The sequence below is a fragment of the Phyllobates terribilis genome, unplaced genomic scaffold (genome assembly GCF_046119375.1).
Source record: "Phyllobates terribilis strain yellow unplaced genomic scaffold, ASM4611937v1 Scaffold_2__4_contigs__length_985480577, whole genome shotgun sequence".
NCBI classification, from domain to species: domain Eukaryota; kingdom Metazoa; phylum Chordata; class Amphibia; order Anura; family Dendrobatidae; genus Phyllobates; species Phyllobates terribilis.
In genome coordinates, this window is record NW_027362762.1 from 298,297,946 (window position 1) to 298,324,150 (window position 26,205).

Here is a 26,205-nt window from a genome sequence, read left to right on the forward strand (position 1 = left end):
CCCCTGCTGTGCGGACGGCAATTTCTCCTGCTCTGTCCACATTCTCACTACTACAGATTTTAAAGTTGCTCCAATTACACCTCTGGCTCCTCTGTTTTCAGTATTATCCCTGAGCTCCAACACCGCCAGTTGGCGCTCGGAAGTGCCGTCTGCACAGTCAACACTTGCTGCCGTGTTATTGGGGTTCAGTAACGTCAGCTGTTCCCCTGCTGTGCGGACGGCAATTTCTCCTGCTCTGTCCACATCCACTGTACTACTGATTTAAAACCTCCTCCAAATACACCTCTGGCTCCTCTGTTTTCAGTATTATCCCTGAGCTCCAACACCGCCAGTTGGCGCTTGGAAGTGCCGTCTGCACAGTCAACACTTGCTGCCGTGTTATTGGGGTTCAGTAACGTCAGCTGTTCCCCTGCTGTGCGGACGGCAATTTCTCCTGCTCTGTCCACATTCTCACTACTACAGATTTTAAAGTTGCTCCAATTACACCTCTGGCTCCTCTGTTTTCAGTATTATCCCTGAGCTCCAACACCGCCAGTTGGCGCTCGGAAGTGCCGTCTGCACAGTCAACACTTGCTGCCGTGTTATTGGGGTTCAGTAACGTCAGCTGTTCCCCTGCTGTGCGGACGGCAATTTCTCCTGCTCTGTCCACATCCACTGTACTAATTTAAAACCTCCTCCAAATACACCTCTGGCTCCTCTGTTTTCAGTATTATCCCTGAGCTCCAACACCGCCAGTTGGCGCTCAGAAGTGCCGTCTGCACAGTCAACACTTGCTGCCGTGTTATTGGGGTTCAGTAACGTCAGCTGTTCCCCTGCTGTGCGGACGGCAATTTCTCCTGCTCTGTCCACATTCTCACTACTACAGATTTTAAAGTTGCTCCAATTACACCTCTGGCTCCTCTGTTTTCAGTATTATCCCTGAGCTCCAACACCGCCAGTTGGCGCTCGGAAGTGCCGTCTGCACAGTCAACACTTGCTGCCGTGTTATTGGGGTTCAGTAACGTCAGCTGTTCCCCTGCTGTGCGGACGGCAATTTCTCCTGCTCTGTCCACATCCACTGTACTACTGATTTAAAACCTCCTCCAAATACACCTCTGGCTCCTCTGTTTTCAGAATTATCCCTGAGCTCCAACACCGCCAGTTGGCGCTTGGAAGTGCCGTCTGCACAGTCAACACTTGCTGCCATGTTATTGGGGTTCAGTAACGTCAGCTGTTCCTGACGCACCCCTGGGCCTGTGTCGCGCAGCGTTGCGCACGCGGGAGCTTACCCGGAGCCGGATCTGTTGAGGGTTGTAGTCTCGTGGCGGTGACCCGGTCCGTGCCCAGGGAGTCAGACTAAGTGGCGCTGTATTAGCAGTAGATGTTGGACGACTACGCCACCCGTTGAATGCAGCTATGGAGCTGCCGCTGCAGGGCAGACCGCTGAGGCCGGTGGTAGGATTGTGCAGCGTGATAGTATCACCCCCAACGGGAGGGGTATGGCCTCAGGGCAGCCAACGTGGATGATGGGGGTAGTAGGAACCACTCAGAGACGATGCGGTGTAGTTCAGGGTCTTTACTGGTGATAAAGATAGACCCTCCTGGAGTACTGGCTAGCGATTGGGGCCTGGTCAGTCCTTGAGCAGATGGGATCTCCCCTGGCCAGGCGGAGTTGTAGGCCTCCCAAACTAACTGTACTCTTCTGGCTACCTTGCTAGAGGCGGGTATAAGTAGCCCACGTCCCTGAGTGTACCGTGTGGTGCTCACCCGTATGGCCGGTGACTCGGGGCCTTCTAGTAGCTTCCGCTCCACGACGGCGGTGCTGGTCCCATGCGTGTGACCGTGCCTTCGGGTTTCTTGGCCAGAGGACCTGGAATCCCCTGCCTGACGGATTCTGCTGCTGGGTAGGAGTTAGTCCCCACAGCCTCGGACTCCGGGTCCGGTAAGAAATCTTCTCAGTCAGGGCGAGCTCTGCAGCTGCCAGCCCCTGACTCCTTGTAACACTGCTCCCACAGAGCTCCTGTTGTTTCTTCCCATAGCTGCTTCTCTTCTCTGTCTCTACTTCTGGCATGGCCCAGGAGCTGGGCCCAGCCGGAGCCACAGCTCCCTGTCAGCCCTCCTGGCTGAACTCTCCCTCTGAACTCCCTAACCCTGCCTCAGCCCCAGGTTTATATAGGGGAAGTTCTTCCCCTCCCAGGACTGGGCAGGAGGTGTGGCATGCATAGGATTCCTGACCAAGAGACCTCCCACCTGCTCTCAGACATAACATTGCCGTTACTGTGGAAACCAGACCCCTGGGGTGCCACATTCCCCTGCTGTGCGGACGGCAATTTCTCCTGCTCTGTCCACATTCTCACTACTACAGATTTTAAAGTTGCTCCAATTACACCTCTGGCTCCTCTGTTTTCAGTATTATCCCTGAGCTCCAACACCGCCAGTTGGCGCTCGGAAGTGCCGTCTGCACAGTCAACACTTGCTGCCGTGTCATTGGGGTTCAGTAACGTCAGCTGTTCCCCTGCTGTGCGCGCGGCAATTTCTCCTGCTCTGTCCACATTCTCACTACTACAGATTTTAAAGTTGCTCCAATTACACCTCTGGCTCCTCTGTTTTCAGTATTATCCCTGAGCTCCAACACCGCCAGTTGGCGCTCGGAAGTGCCGTCTGCACAGTCAACACTTGCTGCCGTGTTATTGGGGTTCAGTAACGTCAGCTGTTCCCCTGCTGTGCGGACGGCAATTTCTCCTGCTCTGTCCACATTCTCACTACTACAGATTTTAAAGTTGCTCCAATTACACCTCTGGCTCCTCTGTTTTCAGTATTATCCCTGAGCTCCAACACCGCCAGTTGGCGCTCGGAAGTGCCGTCTGCACAGTCAACACTTGCTGCCGTGTTATTGGGGTTCAGTAACGTCAGCTGTTCCCCTGCTGTGCGGACGGCAATTTCTCCTGCTTTGTCCACATCCACTGTACTACTGATTTAAAACCTCCTCCAAATACACCTCTGGCTCCTCTGTCTTTAGTATTTACCCTGGGCTCCAATACCGCTAGTTGCTGCTCAGAAGTGCCGTCTGCACAGTCAACACTTGCTGCCGTGTTATTGGGGTTCAGTAACGTCAGCTGTTCCCCTGCTGTGCGGACGGCAATTTCTCCTGCTTTGTCCACATCCACTGTACTACTGATTTAAAACTTGCTCCAATTACACCTCTGGCTCCACTCTGTTTTTAGTATTTACCCTGGGTTCCAGCACCGCCAGCTGGTTCTCGGTAGTTCCATTTGCTCTTGTACCTTCTACTACCCATCCGGGTTCCAGTACCGTCAGCTGGTTCTCGGCAGTGCCTTTGGATTAGGTGCCTCCTTCTCGGTATCCAAGTTCCACCAACGTCTGCTGGTTCTTGGTAGTGCTTTCTGGCACAGGTACCTCCTGCTTAGTAACAGAGTTCCAGTACCGTCAGCTGGTCTTCGGCAGTTCCATTGGCTCTTGTACCTTCTACTACCCATCCGGGTTCCAGTACCGTCAGCTGGTCCTCGGTAGTTCCATTTGCTCTTGTACCTTCTACTACCCATCCGGGTTCCAGTACCGTCAGCTGGTTCTCGACAGTGACTTTGGCACGGGTACTCCCTCCTGCCCAGCCTCGTTCCAGGACGCCAGCTGTTTCCGGGTAGTGTCAACATCACTTTGCCTCCAATGCGTTGTCCTGTCGTGTTGCGGTCGGGTTAGCCGACTATGTTGCCCGCAGTTTAGGTGACTCCTATGTGGGCTGCGGGATCTAGCAATGAAGGCTGGTTCCATAGTGCCAATAGGACAAGCACCCCCTGTAGGACTGTGGGTTTTGGTAACTGCGGCCGGCTCGCGGCCTTGAACTTTTTTTTACATGGGTACCTTCTGCTACCCATCCGGGTTCCAGTACCGTCAGCTGGTTCTCGGCAGTGCCTTTGGATTAGGTGCCTCCTTCTCGGTATCCAAGTTCCACCAACGTCTGCTGGTCCTTGGTAGTGCTTTCTGCCACAGGTACCTCCTGCTTAGTAACCGAGTTCCAGTACCGTCAGCTGGTCTTCGGCAGTTCCATTGGCTCTTGTACCTTCTACTACCCATCCGGGTTCCAGTACCGTCAGCTGGTTCTCGGCAGTGTCTTTGTCACGGGTACTCCCTCCTGCCCAGCCTGGTTCCAGCACGCCAGCTGTTTCCGGGTAGTGTCAACGTCACTTTGCCTCCAATGCGTTGTCCTGTCGCGTTCGGGTTAGCAGACTCTATGGTGCCTGCAGTTTAGGTGACTCCTATGTGGGCTGCGGGATCTGGCAATGAAGGCTGGTTCCATAGTGCCAATAGGACAAGCACCCCCTGTAGGACTGTGGGTTTTGGTAACTGCGGCCGGCTCGCGGCCTTGAACTTTTTTTTACATGGGTACCTTCTGCTACCCATCCGGGTTCCAGTACCGTCAGCTGGTTCTCGGCAGTGCCTTTGGATTAGGTGCCTCCTTCTCGGTATCCAAGTTCCACCAACGTCTGCTGGTCCTTGGTAGTGCTTTCTGGCACAGGTACCTCCTGCTTAGTAACCGAGTTCCAGTACCGTCATCTGGTCTTCGGCAGTTCCATTGGCTCTTGTACCTTCTGCTACCCATCCGGGTTCCAGTACCGTCAGCTGGTCCTCGGTAGTTCCTCTGCTTTCTTGTACCTTCTGCTACATTTCCAAGTTCAAGCTTTTTGAAATGGTTCTTGGTAATCACTCTGGATCTCCCTGACGAGGACCCTGAAGACGAGGATCCTGAAGACCAACCCTAAGAAGACGAAGACCCCGAAGACGACGACCCTGAAGACCATCCCAAAGAAGACGAGGACCCTGAAGACCACCCCGAAGAAGACGAGGACCCTGAAGACCACCCCGAAGAAGACGAGGACCCTGAAGACCACCCCGAAGAAGACGAGGACCCCGAAGACGAGGACCCAGAAGACCAACCAGAAGAAGACGAGGACCCCGAAGACGAGGACCCCCGAAGACGACGACCCCGAAGAAGACCAAGAAGATGACCCTGAAGAAGTTGACCAAGAGGACAAAGAAGAGAAGACAAGCACCAAGATACAGAAGAACAAGAGACAGAAAACCAAGAAGCAGAAATACAAGAAGCTGCAGAACAAAAAGCGGAAGAACATTAAGCATAAGACTAAAAATCAGAGCAAAAGATAATATCTAAATTATAAGCAGAAGATGACTAAGCAGTGTATGGGGGTGAGTCCGTTCCTCCTCGTGGTGCCCCTGGAAAAGACCTGCTGCTGCAGGCCAAACTGAACGCGGACAAATCCTGTTGTAAATCTTTTGTGACGGGCAGAACGAAAGGTGTAATGTCCAACCTTTTATAGATAACAACTACAGGAATGCCTGTCACAAATAAGAATATGATGAAGAAGAAGAATATGAAGAAGATGAAGAAGTAGAATATGAAGAATGAAAAAAAAAGAATAATACGAAGAAGGTTAAGAAGAAGATGAAGAAGGTGAAGAAGAAGTGGATGAAAAAGATGCTGAGGATGATGAAGGAGAAAGTGTGGGAGAAGTAAAAAAGAAGGTGAAGAGCATGGAAGTAGTGAAACATAAATATCTGACAAAATATAAAAATACTTAACATAGTCAATATTTCCGTAACTCAGAACGTCTTAAAAAAAATATTAATTCCTGCTATTCCATTTGATTGGGCTAAACCTCTATGCCTTTATTGTCTCCCCCACCTCCCCCAATACATTCTACATTATTCTTAGTTGTTTTCCTTCATGTAGAATTAACCTACAAGTAAAGAAAGGGTTTATTTTCATTCCGATATTTCTGTCCCATTGACTTGCATTGGTTTCCGGTATCGGAATCGGCGATATCCGATACTTTTTGGGTATCTGTCCGATCCAATCCGATCCGATATTTCCCGATATCGGAAGGTATCGCTCAACACTACTAATCACACATTTTGTATAAACTTGTTTTCTGAACTGAGCTTCACAACTGTTTTCAGCCATCAAGTAGCATTAACATGCTCTATGATAGACATTTGCAACAAGAGAACTGCGTAGTCTAACCTCAAACTAATTATCATGCCCATCATGCCCTTTAGTGTAAGCAACTTTCATTCATCTATATGGTTTCATACATGGAATATTTACAGAGAAAAAGGATAGAAGAAGACAGAAGATTAATATCATGCAGTGAATAAATTCTGTAAAATATTTCCTAATCTCTGCTACCTGAGCAATATTCCCTTTGTCTTTGAATGTGTACGGGCTTCTGAAAGAATAGTGGATAGTTTCACATTTACACAATTCATCTTAGTGGTATGATGATAATACATTTAGACATTTTTAGATTTTGTGTTCTCAAATGTTTAAAAACCAACCTTGTGTTATTTAGAAAGTGATGTGATCTGGTCTGTGAAGCGACATATAGCGAGGCTGTTGTAACAAGGAGGTCATTTCTTTCTTGAGATGTCAAACTGTGTCCTGTTATGGAGGAAACTCAAGGATTACAAAATAAAAAGACATACAGGAAAACTTTAAAGAAGGAATACACATTACATTTCATACAAAAACATTTCTCTGGATTTGATATGCATCTTTTTCTTTGTTCATTTTGAACTTGAAGAAAAGGGGTAGCCTCAGTCACCACACCCCTACTTTGAAATACCCTATTAGGTCACATTGATTTTTTTTGTGGTAGGGTGGAGTGGGTGTTCTAATAAACAAGAGCCACATCTAATAGCTATATAGGTGGAGCACTTGTTAAAACTGCAGACGTTCCACGTTAGAGGGGTTTGATAAGGACTAAATTATTGATGATTTATCTGTAACTATATGTACCAATTAGTTGATATCTGCTTCAGAAAAGGCCAAATAAACACTATGAATGTAGCGGAATTCCAAAACTACATCCAGTACGTTAGTAGTGGGCACTGCAGAGTACTGTATACAATGTTTGGGACAGTCGTGTTCTGCTCCATAGATTACGGAAATCCTGTCCCTGCCAGAGCAGATATCAGATGATCAGCGGAGGTTCTGGGTGTCAGACCCTCACAATATTATGATGATGACCTATCCTACAGACAAATCACCAGGAGTTTAGTTCCAGACAACCCCTTTAAAGAAAAAGTGTCATCAGACAATGACATATTGCTTATATCAGGTTTTAGTGTTAAACTAATTTTTTAAATATTTTTTGTCAATGTTTTTTCTTCATACAGAGGCTTGCAAAAGTATTCACCCCCTTGGATTTTTACCTATTTTGTTACATTACAACCTGTGTTTAAACATTTTTGTAATCCGATTTGTGTGTGATGCATCAGCACTAAATAGTCTAAGTTGGTGAAGTGAGAAAAATATAAGCATAAATTAAATTTTTGGGATCAAATAACTAAACATTGGCAAGTGCATATGTGTTCACAGCTTTTGCCATGAAGCCCATAAAAATTTCTGGTGCGAGAAATTATCATCAAGTCACATGCTCAGTGAAAGGAAGTCCACCTGTGTGGAATCTAAGTGTCACATGACCTGTCAGTATATACACACCTTTTCTGAAAGGCCACAGAGGCTGCAACACCATTAAGAAAGAGGCGCCACTAACCAAACACCATGAAGACCAAGGAGATCTCTAAACAAGTCAGGGACAAAGTTGTTGAAAAGTACAAGTTAGGGTTGGGTTATAAAAAATATCCCAATCTCTGATGATCTCCTGGAGCACCATCAAATCCATTATCATCAAATAGAAAGAACATGGTACCACAACAAACCCTGCCAAGAGAGCATCACCTACCAAAACTCTCTGCCCGGGGAAGGAGGGCATTAATCAGAGAGGCAGCACAGAGACCAAAAGGTAACCCTGAAGGAGCTGAAGAGATCCCAAGCAAAGACTGGAGTATCTGTCCATACAACCACAATAAGCTATACATTGCATAGAGGTGGCCTTTATGGAAGAGTGGGCAGAAAAAAAAACATTACTTACACACAAAAATTTTAAGACATTTGGAGACTCCCCAAATTTATGGAGGAAGGTGCTGTGGTCAGATGAAAACTGAAATGTAACTTTTTGGCCACCAAGGTAAATGCTATGTCTGGCGCCAAACCAACACAGCTCATCACCCCAAGAACACCATGTGTTGCCACTATGTTTCACTGTGGGGATGTTTTTCGGCAGCAGGGACAGGTAAAATGTTCCGAGTCAAGGGGAAAATGGATGGTGCAAAATACAGGGATATTCTTGAATAAAATCTGTTTCAGTCTGTCAGTGATTTGAGACTGGGATGGAGGTTCACCTTCCAACAAGACAATGACCCAAAGCATACTGCTAAAGCAACACTCTAGTGGTTGAAGGGGAAACATGCAAATGTTTTGGAGTGGTCTAGTCAAAGCCCAGACCTTAATCCAATTGAGAATCTGTGGTCAGACGTCAAGTTAGATGTTTCCTTTGGTGAACAGCAATCTTCAAGGACCTGGAGCAGTTTTGCCTTGAGGAATGGGCAAAAATTCCAGTGGAAAGCTCATAGAGACTTATCCAAAGTGACTTGCAGCTGTAATTGCCAAAAAAGGAGGCTCTACAAAAAGTACTGACTTTAGGGGGGTGAATAGTCATGCACACTGAAGTTTTCAGTTATTTTGTCCTATTTGTGGTTTGCTTCACAATAAAAAGAAAACCAAATGTTTACAGTTGTAGGCATGTTCTTTACATGAACTGATGCAAAACCTAAAATAAGAAACAGTAAAACTCCAGGTTGTAAGGTAACAAAACACAAAAAACAGGGGGGTGACAAACTTTCGCAAGCCACTGTATATACGATGGTCTTCATTAAAAACAAAAAATAGAATTAGACTTACAAGTAATTTGGTTTCTAAGACCCTCCACGACAGCACCAACAGGAGGTTGCCTCCCCATCCTAATTAGGGACAGGAAACAAGAGGTTAAATAGCCCTCCCCTTCCCTCTAACCTCAGTGTTTTTCCAAGGACCACACAGTATGAATGCTTGAAATATTTATTAACACCAAGGAATTTAAATGAACATAGAGTTTTTATGGGGGGGGTGGGGGGAATTACCCGTGCTGTCGTGGAGGATCTTAGAAACCGAATTACCGGTAAGTTTAATTCTATTTGCTCTAATCCCCTCCACGACAGCACCAACAGGAGTAATACCAAAGAAAATCGTTAGGGAGGGACTATAGCCTGCAGAACTTTTCTGCCAAAGGCTAAATCTTTTACAGACATCAAATCTAATCTGTAATGCTTGGTAAAGGTATGCACCGAGGACCAAGTATTAGCTTTGCAGATCTGCTCGATGGAAGCGCTGGCCCTTTCAGCCCATGAGGCGGACATGGCTCTGGTGGAATGAGCTTTTAGCAACACTGGAGGAGGCAGATCTTGACTTTTATGCGCCTCTGTGATTGCTTTTTTAATCCAGTTAGCTAGAGAACTCTTGGAGGCTTTCTTCCCTTTGTTTGGTCCCCAGTATTGGACAAAAAGATTCTGATCCTTCCTCCAAGGCTCCGTCTGTTGCAGATAGTAAAGGATGATTCTTCTGACATCTAGAGAATGGAATTCGGATTTTCTGTTGTCTCTGGGATTTTGACAAAACGATGGGAGAATTATCTCCTGGGACATGTGAAAATGGGATGATAACGTTGGAAGGAAAGAAGGGTCTAGGCGGAAGATTATTCTGTCATCTAGGATTCTCAGGTAAGGTTTCCTGATGGAAAGGGCCTGGATCTCGCCAACTCTTCTTGCTGTTGTTATTGCTACTAACAGAGCTGCCTTCCATGATAATTTGTCCATCCGAGTTTGGGTCATAGGTTCAAAGGGAGGGATAGTTAGACCCTTTAGAACTATATTTAGGTCCCAGGTAGGAACCACGATGGGCCTTCTCGGGCATATTCTAGAGGCTGCTGTTATGAACCTCTTTATCTACCGGTGGTCAGCCAGGTATTGGTCAAAGAATGAACTTAGAGCAGAAATCTGGACTTTCAAGGTGCTGGGTTTTAGCCCTTTAGATAGACCGTCCTCTAAAAAATCCAGTATTCTGGCAATATCAGGGCGAAAGGGATCAATAGGAGTAGAACCATTCCACGTAGAGAAGGTCTTCCATATTTTTAAATAGATGGCATTAGTGACCGGTTTCTTGCTTTTCTGCAGTGTGTTTATTATAACATCCGAGAGCCCTTTTGCTTTCAGGATTAAGGCCTCAGAAACCAGGCTGCCAGGCATAAACTGTGGGGAGCCTGATGAAATATCGGACCTTGATGGAGTAGATAGTGATCTGGTGGCAGGATAAGAGGGCCTTCTGGGTTTAGAAGGTTCAGAGCCCCAAACCAACTTCTCTTCGCCATAGAGGGGCGATAAGAATGGTTTTGACCTTGTCCACTCTGATTTTTTGCAAGGTCCTCGGCAGTAATGGAATTGGAGGGAATGCGTAGGCCAACCTGAAGCTCCATGGGTGAGAAAATGCATCTACCTTTGCATGATTCTCCCTGTGGTCTATGGAGAAATATCGATTTACCTTTGTATTCTGTCGATTTGCAAACCGGTCTATGTCTGGGAGTCCCCATTTCCTGGTTATTAGCTGAAACATCCTTGAACTGAGGCTCCATTCTCCTGGATTTATTTCTGTCCTGCTTAGGAAGTTTGCCTGAATATTGTCAGCGCCTTTTAGATGAAGGGCTGATCGAGACAGGAGAGGATGCTCTGCCCAGAGAAAAATTCTTGCAGAGACTTCTCATAGGCTTTTAAACCTTGTACTGCCCTGATGACGAAGATGGGCCACCGTTGTCATGTTGTATGAATAAATCTTGACGTGTGTTCCCTGGAGAATAGGACCTGCTGCCTTCAGGACCTCCTCTACTTCTTTTAGTTCTTTGGAATTCAAGGATTGGCCATCCATCTCTTTGGGCCAGATGCCCTGGAAGGTCTTCTGGGATGTGACTGCTCCCCAACCTCTTTTGCTGGCGTCTGTTAGAGAAGAGATCGGGTGCGGAATCCAAGCAATCCCCTTGATCAAATTTCCTGGGTTGAGCCACCAGTTGAGAGATACCTTCACATGGTGGGGGAAGAGATATTTTTGAGTTGAGCATCCCTGGAGACTTGTCTCAGCGAGAAAGGATAAGTTCTGAAGGATTCTTGTATGAGCCTGAGCCCAGGGGACCGCCTGAATGCATGCAGTCATCGACCCCCGGACCGACATGGCAAACCTTATGGATACCATCTTTTGGCTCTTTAGTATCTGGATCCTTGATCTTACATTTAACCGTTTGGACGCTGGCAGTAAGGACCTCTGGTTTTGAGAATCCAAGAGAATTCCTAAGAAGACCTTTTGAGTTGATGGGGTAAGGTCTGACTTCTCTCGATTTACGATCCAGCCCAAGGATCCCAGGATCTGTACGACTGATTGAAGTTGGTCTCTGAGAAAGGAAGAAGGAGCAGTGACCAGGAAATCGTCCAGATAAGGGATGATGTAGATATTTTCTTCCCTGATAAATGCAACTACTTCCGCCATGATTTTTGTAAAGGTAAGGGGTGCTGAGGAGATGCCGAAGGGAAGGACCCTGAACTGAAAATGGCATACGGTCTGATTCAGAGAGACAGCAAATCTTAGATAACGCTGGTAATCTGGGTGGATGGGCACATGGTAATATGCATCTTTTAGGTCTATGGTAGCCATGACAGTTTTTACCGATCAGAGGAACCGTGGATTTTACAGACTCCATTTTGAATCTTTGATAAAGAATATATTGATTCAGCCGCCTCAGGTTGATAATAACCCGATGGGTTCCGTTTGTTTTTTTCACCAGGAACAATCTTGAGTAATGTCCCTTGCCCTGCTCGGCTTCTGGCACGGGAGTAATTACTGCTGAAGATGGCATTTTCTGAAGCTCTGATTTAGAACTTTCTGGAGTTTTGCTGATGGGAGAGATGTTATTTCCAGTCTCTGAGGAGGAAAGGAGGAAAATTCTATTTTTATTCCTGACCTAACCCAGTCTAGGATCTTGTGCTTTGATGTTATCTTCCCTCATTGCCTGAAGAATCCTGAGATTCTGCCCCCTACTTGTCTGGCATCATTGCCTATCAGAACATTGGGACTGAAAAATGTTTTTACCTCTACCCCCTTTTGGGTAACTCCAGCGACCAGATTTACCCTTTCCTCTGTATGACGGATGTTTGAAGGGGACGAAATGGCCTCTTTTTGGGTGTTTTTGGTTCTGGAAGAGATTTCTTTTTATTGGACACTTTCTCCAATAAATTGTCCAGCGCTGGACCAAACACATACTCCCTTTGAAAGGTATGGAGCATAACTTGGATTTAGAAAGGATGTCACCACTCCACATCTTTAACCATAGAGCCCTTCTTGCGGTATTGGAGAGAACCGAAGTTCTTGCTGCAATCTGGAGAGATTCCGTGGAGGTGTCCGCCAGGAATCCCGCTGCCTTCTGTAAGAGGGGTAGAGAGGCCAGAAGATCTTCTCTGGAAGTACCGCTCTGGATATGATCTTCTAACTGATGTAACCAGCGTAACAGGGTTCTTGTGACACAGGTGGAGGCGACGTTTGTTCTTAGGGCAGCTGATGTCTCCCATGACTTTCTCAGTAAACTGTCCATCTTACGATCAAGTGGATCCTTAAGCTGAGATTAGTCTTCAAAGGGTAGGGTAGTCTTTTTTGCTACACTGGCCATCTGAATGTGGACTTTAGGAATTTCTGTCCAGCATTTAGAGATGTTTTCATCTAAGGGAAAGCGATCCTTTAGGTCAGATGGGATGTTCAGTCTTCTTTCTGGAAATTCCCATTCATCCAGAATTAAATTCTGGATGTTGTCATGAGTGGGAAACACCATTCTCTTCCTTGATCTCAATCCCCCAAACATCTCGTCTTGGACCGTACGTGGCGTTTTTACTTCTTCCACGCCCATTGAGTTTCTGATGGCAAGTAAAAATTCCTCCATGTCATCAGAGGAGAAGAAGAATTTCCTATACTCCTCATGAGCACTGATGTCTGGAGTGACCTCACCTTCGTCTATTCATTCCTCCTGGGCTGAATTTTCTGCCTCAGAGTCTGAGGAATTTTCTGGTGCGTTCTTCCTATTTTTTCATACTGAGGGACCCCCCCCCCCCGAAAAAGATTGTGAGAAGGTGGCTGAGGACGACTGGATCTCCTGGCGCACCATTCCCTTGACTTCATCCATTAGCGATGTTTGTTCCTCACGGACAATCTTCTCCGTACACAGCTGACATAGGGCCTTTTTGTGGGTGGGTGTGAGTTTCTTATTGCAAATGGCACATCTGCGACTTGCGGGTTTTTCTTTTGATTTCGGTGCAGGATCCTTGTCACCCTAAAATAATAAGAGGAAGACATAAGAACGGATCCTGCACTGAGACGGACTTACCCTTACCAGACATACTCACTGGGCCAGGGTTTGCGCTGGGCTCTGCAGATGCAGCTTTAGGGGCAGACAAATCCATCTTAAGAACCTCAGTCCTACCTTATGGTGTCTTCCATCAGGGTCCTTTTATACAGGAACAGAGATCCAGCGCTGTCCTCATCCAATAGGATGAGGCCCTTCCTCTCCTAATGTCAGGTCCTCCAATCCTGATTATTGCGTTTTTGTTTTTTTACATTTCAAATTTTCCGCCAAAATGGCGGTGCGTTCCACCCTGGAACGCAACCGGAAGTGACGACGCGGCCATTGAATAGACCAGCGTCACTTCCTGTGCGCTCTCCATGCGGCCGGCTATACACCGGAGGAGAGCGTTGCGCGCAGGGAGAGGGGGAGACATCGCAACTGGCTGGGGAGCTACGGGAGGCCCCCAGCCAATATCTTCTCTAGCATTGCATGAGCGCTGGAGGATGGTGCGGTCCCGCCGGGAGGCAGGAGCAGCTGACATGGAAGGTAGGCACAGGGCAATCGATTCACGGCTGCCCGGCTGGAAGGTACTGATTTTTGGGGAAGCTGATTGCCGGCCACCGCCTCACCAGAAGGAAACCTCTTCATCCCTTAGTGACAGGAAAAACACTGGGGTTAGAGGGAAGGGGAGGGCTATTTAACCTCTAATTTCCTGTCCCTAATTAGGATGGGGAGGCAAACTCCTGTTGGTGCTATCGTGGGGGGGGGGGGGGGGATTAGAGAAAATAGAAAAACCGAAATCGTACAATTTTCATATTGGCCACTGGGTCTTTTTCATACTTATATTCCCTGTTTTAGGAAAACTATATGTACATTAACTGCAATAAACAGACTGAGACCCTATCTTTTGTGCTGAAGCATCTAATGATCAAGTGCAAAGGTCATTGTGATGGGAGGGCTAGCAGGGTCAGCTGTGACATTGCCTATGGTGATTGGTGGATCCTGTGCTATCAGCTGTGTATAAGAGGTGTTGTCAGTCATTGCAATCCTGCCTCTGATGACAAGGAAACTACTGCAAACTCCTCATGAAAGGACAGGAAGTATGAGTCTAATATGGTTCCAGTGGTCAGTGTTAAAATTCTAATTAAAGACTACTACATTTTTAAAATAAAGATCATGATATGTAGAAAAAACATTGGCAAACTAAAAAAATAAATGTAACACAAAAACCTGATATAAACAATAGTTCATTTTCTGATGACATTCCCTTTAAACATTATTCTCGTGTCACCCATTTCATCTGTGCCCTTCACTGAGCATAACATTTCATGAGTAACTTTGTGTTTGTACATCTTTCTGTAGAGGTAGTCTTCAGTTGCTATTTTATACCAGTCATATTTATGACTGCCCAACTGGGTAATACATATTTGGCTAGTGTAACCATAATTGTTATACATTAAATTTATGAGAGGTTTCCAACTTTGTTAACACAGAGTTACTTAACAGTTTGGATTCAATTATGTAAAGAAAAATCTTCAAATACAATTGTTGATCAAATCTGTACTGTAACATACAGGTAGATGGGTAAAATAGTTAAGTATACAGCTCAGCACAAAAATCAAACAAGAAAGCTGCTGCTTTTACTTAATGCATTGGCGCCTCAATGGCACCTTGTACAGTATACATAAACCAAGAACAGGCATGTGGTTGTGGTAGGCTCTACACACAGAAGAAGGTCAGGAAAGGAATGCCGAAATCAATGACCTCTGGTTCCTTCCATGTCCCTTGAAATTAATATTAGGAAAGTTCACTATAATCAATAGCTTACTTTGTGCAAAAAAATGCCACATGATAAACTTTAAAGCTACATAGTTACATAGTTACATATAGTTACATAGTTTATAAGGCCGAAAAAAGACAAGCGTCCATCCAGTTCAGCCTATTTCTTGTGCACTGCAGCTATTCCGCAGCGTTGATCCAGGGGAACGCAAAAAAAAACAAAACAAAACAAAAAAAAAAAAAAAAACATGCGGTATAGGCCAATTGACATCATTGAGGAAAAAATTCACTTCCCGACACCAATCTGGATTAATTAACTATCACTAAGCATAAGATGTAATTTTATTGTTCTCAAGAAAGGCGTCCAGGCCTCTCTTGAACTCATTAAGTGAGTTGGACATCACCACTTCCTCTCCCAGAGAGTTCCAGAGTCTCACGGCTCTGACCGTAAAGAATCCCCTTCTATGCTGGTGCAGGAACCTCCTTTCCTCCAGACGCATAGTGTGCCCCCTCGTCTTTGTCACCATCCTTGGTATAAACAGGTCATGGGAGAGATCTCTGTACTGCCCCCTGATGTATTTATACATGTTTATGAGGTCTCCCCTAAGCCTTCTCTTTTCCAACGTAAATAGGCCTAATTTTGACAACCTCTCTGGGTATTCTAGTCCCTCCATTCCCTTTATTACCTTAGTCGCCCTCCTTTGTACCCTCTCTAGCTCCAATATGTCTTTCCTGAGCACCGGAGCCCAGAACTGTGCACAATATTCTAAGTGCGGCCTTACCAGCGCTTTATACAGAGGAAGAACAATGTTCTCATCATATGCCCCTATTCCTCTTCTGATGCATGCCATGACTCTATTTGCCTTCGCAGCTGCTGCCTGACACTGGGCACTCCAATTTAATTTGCTATTAACCAAGACGCCCAGGTCCTTCTCCATGTCAGATTTCCCCAACGGTTTCCCATTTAATATGTATGGGTGACTGCTGTTTTTCTTTCCCATGTGCATGACTTTACATTTATCGGCATTGAACCCCATTTGCCATTTTTTGGCCCAACTCCCCAATTTATCTAAATCCTCCTGTAGCTGTGCCCTATCCTCATCTGTGTTAACTACTTTACAAAGTTTAGTATCATCTGCAAATATTGCTATTTTACTATGCAACCCTTCCACTAGATCATTAATAAATATATTAAATAATATAGGGCCCAAGACAGACCCTTGAGGCACCCCGCTAGTAACCCTGACACACCCTGAGCTTACTCCATTGATAACCACCCTCTGCTTTCTATCACTCAGCCAGCTATTTACCCACTTACACACATTATCCCCCAGACCAAGCATTCTCATTTTATATACCAACCTTTTGTGTGGCACGGTATCAAACGCTTTGGAGAAGTCAAGGTATACAACATCCACTGACTCTCCCCGGTCCAGCTGAGAGCTCACCTCCTCGTAGAAGGCGATCAGGTTTGTTTGGCAGGAGCGATCTCTCATGAATCCATGTTGATATGGAGTTAGACAGTTATTATCATTAAGATATTCTACAATAGCATCTCTAAGAAATCCTTCAAACAATTTACCCACAACAGACGTTAAGCTGACTGGTCTATAGTTCCCAGGGTCACTTTTAGACCCCTTTTTGAATATTGGTACCACATTTGCTTGGCGCCAGTCTAGTGGGGCAGTCCCTGTCCATAAAGAGTGCTTGAATATAAGATACAGCGGTCTGTCTATCACATTACTTAATTCTTTTAGTACCCGGGGGTGTATGCCATCTGGGCCTGGTGACTTGTCTATTTTGATATTATTTAGGCGTTTCTGAACTTCCTCCTGGGTTAGGTGGGTGATATTTAGCGGAGGGTTTACTTTATTACTTTGCATTTCCTCCGATAAATTGTTTTCTTTTGTGAAAACAGTGGAGAAGAAGCTATTGAGTAGGTTTGCTTTACCCTCATCGCCCTCTATGATTTTACCCAGGTTATTTTTCAATGGGCCAACTCCATCAGTTTTAATCCTTTTACTGTTTATATAGTTAAAGAACAGTTTGGGATTCGTTTTACTTTCTTTGGCAATTAGTCTCTCTGTCTCCTCTTTTGCTATTCTTATTTGTTTCTTACAGATTTTGTTTTTTTCCCTATAAGTTATTAGCGCTTCCTCGCTGCCTTCTTGTTTAAGTTTACCGAAAGCCCTTTTTTTGTTTTTCATTGCCCTCTTGACTTCCTTATTTAGCCACATTGGCTTCCTCCTATTCCTAGCCCTTTTATTCCCATAAGGTATGTACCTTCTACAGTGACTATGTAGGACTGTTTTGAAAATTTCCCATTTTCTATCCGTGCTCCTATTACTGAAGATACTATCCCAGTCTATAAGGTGAAGGGCATCTCTTAGCTGATCAAACTTTGCCCTCCTGAAGTTCGGTGTTTTTGTGACTCCCTTGCTGGGCACCCTACTGAAGCACATGTGGAATTGTATAATGTTGTGGTCACTATTTCCCAGGTGCCCCCCAACCTGCACCTCAGTTATTCTGTCTGGCCTGTTAGTTAATATTAAGTCTAAAAGGGCCGTCCCTCTAGTTGGTTCCTGCACAAGTTGTGACAAATAATTGTCTTTGATAATTGACAGAAACCTGTTTCCTTTCTGAGATCTACAGCTTTCGGTTTCCCAGTCTATATCGGGGTAGTTGAAGTCCCCCATAATAATCACCTCGTTATTTTTTGCTACTTCGTCTATTTGTCTCATTAATAGACTTTCCGTGGCTTCTGCTATATTTGGTGGTTTATAACAGACTCCTATGATAATTTTATTATTGTTTTTTGCCCCATGTATCTCCACCCATAAGGACTCGACCTCCTCATTTCCCTCCCATACATCCTCCCGTATTGTAGGCTTTAGACACGTCTTTACATATAGACAGACTCCACCCCCTTTCCGATTTCTTCGATCCCTTCTAAACAGACTGTAACCCTGTAAGTTAACTGCCCAGTCATAGCTTTCATCCAACCATGTCTCGGTTATTCCCACTATGTCATAGTTACCTGTAGATATTTCTGCTTCCAGTTCATCCATCTTGTTTGTCAGGCTCCTGGCATTTGCTAGCACGCAGTTTACACGATTTTGTTTTGTTCCAATCTTCTCCCTGTGGATTGTATTAGAAATTTTCTTACCTTCCTTCCAAGTATCTTGTCTTGGACCTTCTTTGTCGCACTTCATATCTTTCATTAGTATGTCCTCTGGTTGCATGTTCGTGTCCGGCGTTTTTCTTCCCATCCCCTCTTCTTCTAGTTTAACGCCCTCCTGATGAGTGTTGCGAGTCTCCTGGCGAATGTATGTTTCCCGGGTTTGTTGAGGTGTAGTCCGTCTCTGGCAAGGAGTCCATCATAGAGGTAATTCACACCGTGGTCCAGGAATCCAAATCCTTGTTGTCTGCACCATCGTCTCAGCCAGCTGTTCACATCAAGGATCCTGTTCCATCTCCTGACGCCATGCCCGTCTACTGGAAGGATAGAAGAAAAAACTACCTGCGCATCCAGTTCTTTTACTTTCTTCCCCAATGCTTCAAAGTCCTTGCAGATTGTCGGTAGGTCCTTCTTTGCCGTGTCATTGGTGCCAACATGTATCAGAAGAAATGGGTGGACATCCTTGGGACTGATGAGCTTTGGTATCCTATCGGTAACATCCTTGATCTTCGCCCCTGGGAGGCAGCATACTTCTCTTGCGGTTATATCCGGTCTGCAGATAGCTGCTTCTGTTCCTCTCAGTAGTGAGTCTCCCACCACCACCACTCTTCTTCCCTTCTTGGCTGTCCTTTTTCTTGTCGCTTCTGGGTGTTTCTGGGTGCTCTTTTCTTTTTTGCTTGCTGGTAGTTCCTCATCCTTAGGTGTGCCATCTTCGTCCTCCACAAGTCCTTGGAATCTGTTTCTCAGTTGTGTGGTTGGTGGTGTCTCCATGGTCTTCTTGCTTCTTTTGGTCACTTGCCTCCACTTGTCTGCCTCTGGAGGTTCTCTGACGCTTCCTTCACTTTCTGTGCCCAGTAGTGACGCTTCTGTTCTATCCAGGAAGTCTTCATTTTCCTTGATGAGTTTTAATGTCGCAATTCTTTCTTCCAGTCCCCGCACCTTTTCTTCTAAAAGAGCCAGTAGTCTACACTTCTGGCAGGTGAAGTTGGTTTCAGCTTCTGGTCGATCTGTGAACATGTAGCACATGTTGCAGCTCACCATGTAGGTTGTCACATCTGCCATGCTGCTCCTCGTCCCTGCTGACTTGATGTCTGTCTTCTTTCTTGTGATACCCTAGGAGAAACAAATTCGCGCGCCGTCAGGCGCGCGGTTTGGCGATGCTTTCCAAGCAGCTGGTCCCGGCTGTACCCAACGATCTTCTAGCTGAAGGAGACTCTTCGCTTTTCCCAGAAGGCACCTGGAATATGCAAATTGCCCTCTTCAAGCTTCAATCCCTGGTTTGGCGATGCTTTCCAAGCAGCTGGTCCCGGCTGTACCCAACGATCTTCTAGCTGAAGGAGACTCTTCGCTTTTCCCAGAAGGCACCTGGAATATGCAAATTGCCCTCTTCAAGCTTCAATCCCTGGTTTGGCGATGCTTTCCAAGCAGCTGGTCCCGGCTGTACCCAACGATCTTCTAGCTGAAGGAGACTCTTCGCTTTTCCCAGAAGGCACCTGGAATATGCAAATTGCCCTCTTCAAGCTTCAATCCCTGGTTTGGCGATGCTTTCCAAGCAGCTGGTCCCGGCTGTACCCAACGATCTTCTAGCTGAAGGAGACTCTTCGCTTTTCCCAGAAGGCACCTGGAATATGCAAATTGCCCTCTTCAAGCTTCAATCCCTGGTTTGGCGATGCTTTCCAAGCAGCTGGTCCCGGCTGTACCCAACGATCTTCTAGCTGAAGGAGACTCTTCGCTTTTCCCAGAAGGCACCTGGAATATGCAAATTGCCCTCTTCAAGCTTCAATCCCTGGTTTGGCGATGCTTTCCAAGCAGCTGGTCCCGGCTGTACCCAACGATCTTCTAGCTGAAGGAGACTCTTCGCTTTTCCCAGAAGGCACCTGGAATATGCAAATTGCCCTCTTCAAGCTTCAATCCCTGGTTTGGCGATGCTTTCCAAGCTAGAGGACAAGATTTTTTTCCCTTTCAAGATTTTTGTTTTTATTTAAATAACATTGAACAGTGAGTACTGTATGTTATAATAAATTACACACACACTGTTGTTCCAATTAACGCTGGCTTTATAGTAAAATAATATAGTGGATTAGGGATTTGTCAAAAATGGACAATTTCCATAGTGTGAAATGAGCTGTCATCCGCAGTGCAGTACAGAGCAGAAAAGCCCCATGCATGGGTCATCATTATTCAATCAATTCTAAGACTTCTTTGATCTATGTATTCGGTGGCATTTCAGAACAAATGAATTGTCACAAACTCAGAACTTTCTAACTGGTGGGTGTTTGATACCCAGTGTATGTAGCTTCAGAAGCTGGATGTAACAGTGTACAGAGCTGACACAGCACATCTCCATACACCATATAGTGCCTGTTGCAGCTTAGCTTCTATTAACTTCAATAGGAGTTGAGCCGTAGAACTCGAGAATGGCACCTAAACAGTGAATGGAGCTGTGCTGTTCTAGCTCTATACATGTTTTACACCTGCAGGTGCTAAAAAATAGCTGATTTGGTTGGGGTAGGAGGGGGTGCCAGGCATTAGAGCCGCACAAAGCTGCTATTAACAAATAAGGATAGGTGATCAATATCTACTCTTATCTCAAGAGACATTCAGCACAGAGTACATGCTTATAAATACTACCAGGTTTATGACATATTATACTCAAGATCAAGGCCAGTATTATTTGCTGGGCTTGCGGAGCTGCATCCTTAAGGCCCCGTCACACTAAGCGATGCAGCAGCGATCCCGACAATGATACGACCTGTCAGGGATCATTGCTGCGTCGCTAATACATCGCTGGTGAGCTGTCAAACAGGCAGGCTCACCAACGATCAGGGGAGCAGCGACATCGTGGAAAGGATCTTTCCACGATGTCCTGCTCCCGGTTACCAGCTTGCTGCTGAAGCAGGAGCAGGCTCGTAACCATGATAAACAGCGGGTTACTAAGTGCGCGTGTGCCCCTAGTAACCCGCTGTTTACCATGGATACCACTCTGCTACGGTGCGCGGGAGGCTACCGTTCACCTTAGCAGAGTCGTATCCATGATAAACATCGGGTTACTAGGTGCACACGCGCACTTAGTAACCCGATGTTTATCATGTATACGACTCTGCTAAGGTGAACGGTAACCTCCCGCGCACCGTAGCAGAGTGGTATCCATGGTAAACAGCGGGTTATTAAGTGCGCGCGTGCCCCTAGTAACCCGCTGTTTACCATGGATACCAGCCTGATCGTTGGTCCCGCTGGTCACACACAGCGATGTGTGCTGGCCAGCGGGAGGCCAACGACCAAAAAATGGTCCAGGACACTTTGCAGCGATCAGCGACCTCACAGCAGGGTCATGATCGCTGCAAAGTGTCACACATAGCGACATCGCTGGTGAGGTCGCTGTTGCGTCACCAAAACCGTGACACAACAGCGATCTCGCTATGTGAGACGGGGGCTTAACTATCGGCTCCTTTCTACTTATCTTCCAGGAACTTATCTCTCCCTATTCTTGAATAAGAGATCTTCAGTCACTAGCACCAGGGAAGAGAACTACTTTCCTGAGAGGTCATCATTTACATCATCCAAGTCAATAACCAGCATGTCCTACTTATGGCATATCTATTGCTTAGGTTATCAACAGGGCACAATGAAGACTACACTTATAATACCAAAAATTGGTTAAAGTACCGTATGTGGCTTCACATAGAAAAAAAAACCCAGAATATAATAAATATCACATGCAGTAACAAAAAAAATTGAATTGTAAATAAATATTTAATATTTTTCAATTGATTGAGCAGCTGTGATTAAACTACTTTAATATAGCTATGAATAAGAATGGTCACTTGATGCAAAGAATTTTTCTTCACCTATTAATAAAAAAAAAAAGGTAGGCATAAAATTACATCAACTAGTACTACTACCTGGAACATATGGTACATAGTGGAGATTGATAAAAACTATATAAAAGGAAAACTGCATTCATAGCCCATAGCGACCAATCACAACACAGGTTTCTTTTTCAAGAGTATTAAAAACAGAATCATTTTTCTATTAAACAATTGTCAAATCTCATGTAGTAGGTAATATTAAACTGTAGATGATCCACTTATCACATGTAAAGTGTAATGCATCACAATAAAGTTTAAAAGATCTGAGGGAATGGCAAAATCAGTAATGTAAGTCACTAATTAAGAAATCTGCAATGTACAAAACAAACCTTTAAATCCATCGGGATAAACCTCAGGGAGAAATTTAGTAGTGATCTCTCCTTTAATGAAACGAGGGTGAGTGATAACTTCCCGAAGTAAAGGAATATTGTGAGTCACACCTGAAAAACATCAAACATATACAAAAAGTTTGTGGTATTATAAGAAACGGAAAAGTACAATGTGGCCTAAAAATGTTCAATGACATGACTTCCAGTTATACACTAACTCAGGGTTCCTCAACTCCGGTCCTCAAGAGCCACCAACAAATCATGTTTTCAGGATTTCCTTAGTATTACACAGGTGATGGAATTCTTGCCTGTCCAGGGGATGGAACTTTCACCTGTGCAATACTAAGGAAATCCTGAAAACATGACCTGTTGGTGGCTCTTGAGGACCAGAGTTGGGGAACACTGAACTAACTGAATCATGGTATGAAAGTCATGGGTTTCAGTTCCAAGGTGCCAAGATGCTAAGGGTAGCATGTAGTATTCGCACCTTAGCACTTAATTCTGGGAACCACAGTATGTGGTATGCAGCAGTTCTCATTTCTGGGAGCCAATTACTGACTCTCTGGCATTTAACCAGTTCTGGACAGCCCATCAAATTTAATAATTTGGGCGGTCCGCACTTTCCTCTGCACTCACGTTCTATAACAACAATGCAGAGTAAGCTGCTAGTTTATTACCATCTTTGCCTTCTTCACCGATGTATGTACAGCTCTAAATACGCGCTGTGTATACAGTATTGGAAGCAGCATCAGCGCTTCCTCCTCCGGACCCAGCAATTATATGATCATTGGGTGTAGGGAGGGAGCAGGAGCTACTGGTCATAGCAGACCCAGTCAGCTCTGCTATGCAGGTAAGAGGTGGAATTTTCCCTTTAATTGGAGCCAATATATCAACCCTAGTTAGAAAAAAATAGACATGAATTTCCTGTTTTTCTTTATATTGTCTTTACATTTGTCCCCAGGATCAGACAAAAAAAAGGAACATAAGCCCAAATGAGATTTTTTTTAGAGCCATTAAAAGCATGTACCACCCCTCCTCTCCACAAAAAAGTCAGGAAGGGGGCAGGGGAGGGAATGGTGTGGTCCTTGACTGGTCCTAGTCCTCGACTGGTTGAAGTAGCATACCAGTTTAAACAATATTGATTCTGCCATGGGTCTGCAGGGACAGCATGCACAGTAGCGATGTGAGCTCTGCTGATTGGAGCCATACCCAAAGGACAGTTCTAGAGGTAGGAACTCGAGGAAATTTTGACATGACATCACAAAGTGGGGAATCTTAGCTAGGCATCATGTGACCAGGAAAGCAGATAAGATTACAGCAGGATTTCGAAAAGTAAGGTATTTATAGTTATTATGTATGGCAGTGACATGAAAGGGACCCTAGAGTACACCCATTTCATTACAAAAAAAATAGCAAGACTACTCATTCTTTCCTTTACAAACCATTCTCGGGATCCACAGGAGATGATGATCGATGACTGGCATCTTCCTCCCTTCACCTGACTACCCAAATGGTTTTAAATCAAAAGATGCTAAGAATTTATAATTCATTCCAAACCATGTGCTAAAGGAAGCAGATATGTTTATACTAAAACTGTAGATCAAATACAATTAATCATGTCTTTATGAGTGGGTCATTTCTTGAATTTAAGAGCAAAGAGGTATAATGTACATTTGAATGGCTTTTAGATCATCTCGTAAGAATTATGTGTCTGTAATGCAATATGTATTTATATAGTAACTAATTTCTCCATTTAAGAATCAGTGCACCATCAGTTCACACAAAAAGCAGCGTCTTAGATCTCAGATGGATCATGACCTTTGTGAAGGTTCATAAGGTCCTCCATCTGTGTGTGAATTACTGCTACTCTACATAAAGAAGGAACCTAGAACAGCTTGTTCAGGCTACCTGCTGCTACCAAAACATTAGCCAGACATGACCACCACACACTCAAAGGATCAAACAGAGGGCAGTAAGATATCCATATTTCATAGAAAGTTTAGATTAAATGGGACTATACTTTTCAATAGTACATTTTTTTCCTTAACCTCTGGCTGCAAGGCTGACCTAGACATTTTGGTGGGAAATGGTCTAGACAAGAGTGAAAACTATGACCCTAATAATCATGCTGATAATCTCAAATGAAACTAATATTGAGGCAATCTGATCTGTATAACTATGCGTAGAAAATGCAGCTGCCAAATTTATATATAAAATATATATACATATTTGGGAAAATGCAGAGGAAAAACATTTTTAAACCATGTATTTTCATTTTTACCAGTGCACAAATGCCTCTTCAGAGAGAAAGTGGACTTGAACTCTGGCGTCACCTATTGGATGTAGTAATCAATATCATGCCGCTAACAAGCCTGGCCTCATCACTTAGCATAAGAAGCCAAACCAAACACTTCATTTGTAGACCCATTTTTTTGGAGGATGTTTGCCCCCTCATCGGTGCAAAACAAGAGATCTAATTTGACTTATCCCAAGTCATGTAGGAAGGCTCATAAAAGGGTCAATATTGACTTTTATGATTGCTATCTCTAATAGGTGGCAGTAGGGTTCAAGTACTCTTACTTTCTAAAGAAGCCACTTGCATATTCAAGTTACCAGAAACATTGCAATGCCTATAAATCTCCTTATGTCGGCTTGGCGCTCTACACAAGAAAAAAACATTACCCCTTAAACCACTCACACAGCCAAATCAGATCTCCAGATTTGCAGTAATTTGGGGCAAATACCCAGAAAAACATCTGTAAATTGAGTGTTTAGTTTGACTTCTTATCCTTAGTCATGTGGCAAGGCTCGTTAAAGGGTCAATATTGATTTTTAGGATTGGTACATCGAATCCCCCACTAACTAGAGCTTACACTCTGAAGAGTTTATTTGCATATTTAAAGTTTCAGAAGAGCATTGCGTGGCCTGTAAGTCTCCTTATGCCAGCTTGGCACTCTCCATAAAGAGAAATGTTCTCCCATAGACCCATTTCTATAAAAGCACTTAGATCACAGTACTGGTTGAAGGGGGCCAGAAATTTAACAAGAGACTGAGCTCTTTAACAGTTCCACTTACTGGATATAAAATACCTGTTGCAGAAAAGCAGGGAAAACAAACTTACAATACTGTACAGAAGTTTTACGCTGGTGTGCAAAAAAATGTTACAAACTGAAAATGCTTTCAAAAATAGAAGTTTTAATAGCATTTTGTTAATTGATAAAAATAAACTAAGTGAATGAAGGAAATAAAAATCTAAATCAAATCAGAAGTTTTGTGTGACCACTCTGTCTTCCAAACAGCATGAAAGCATTAATTTCCCAAGGTACACTTGCAAACAGTTTTTCATGAAACTCTGCAGGGAGGTTGTTCTAAGCATCTTGGAGAACTAACTACAGATCTTCCGAGGATGTAGGCTTACGCAAATCCTTCTGTCTCTTCATGTAATCCCATATAGACACGATATTGAGCTTAAGGCCATATAATTTCCAGGAATTTGTTCTTCTTTACACTAAAGATAATTCATAACATAGGCTGTATGTAAGGAGCTGTTGTCCTTTTCCAGAATAAATTGCACATGCCTCAGTGACTGCATTACATGAAGTGTCAGCCTGCCATCGAGTCTGTTTGGAATTACATGCAGAGACAGAAGGAATTGAGAAAGCCTTCATCCACAAAAGATCTGTAGTTCATTCTTCTAGATGTTTGGAACCTCCCTCCCTGAGTTCTTT

At 44.6% G+C, this 26,205-nt stretch overlaps 1 protein-coding gene across 1 annotated transcript in view; it reads right to left on the reverse strand.

Annotated features, from left to right (window-relative positions):
• The window catches only part of PCCA (propionyl-CoA carboxylase subunit alpha), a 578,010-nt gene that overhangs the window by 220,181 nt on the left and 331,624 nt on the right, over positions 1 to 26,205 (reverse strand). Inside the window, exons 17-18 of the mRNA XM_073670397.1 lie at positions 22,478 to 22,588; positions 6,352 to 6,454 (exon numbers count right to left, since the gene is read on the reverse strand). Of these exons, the coding sequence (XP_073526498.1) occupies positions 6,352 to 6,454; positions 22,478 to 22,588 (214 nt within the window). The remainder of the gene's footprint in view (positions 1 to 6,351; positions 6,455 to 22,477; positions 22,589 to 26,205) is intronic.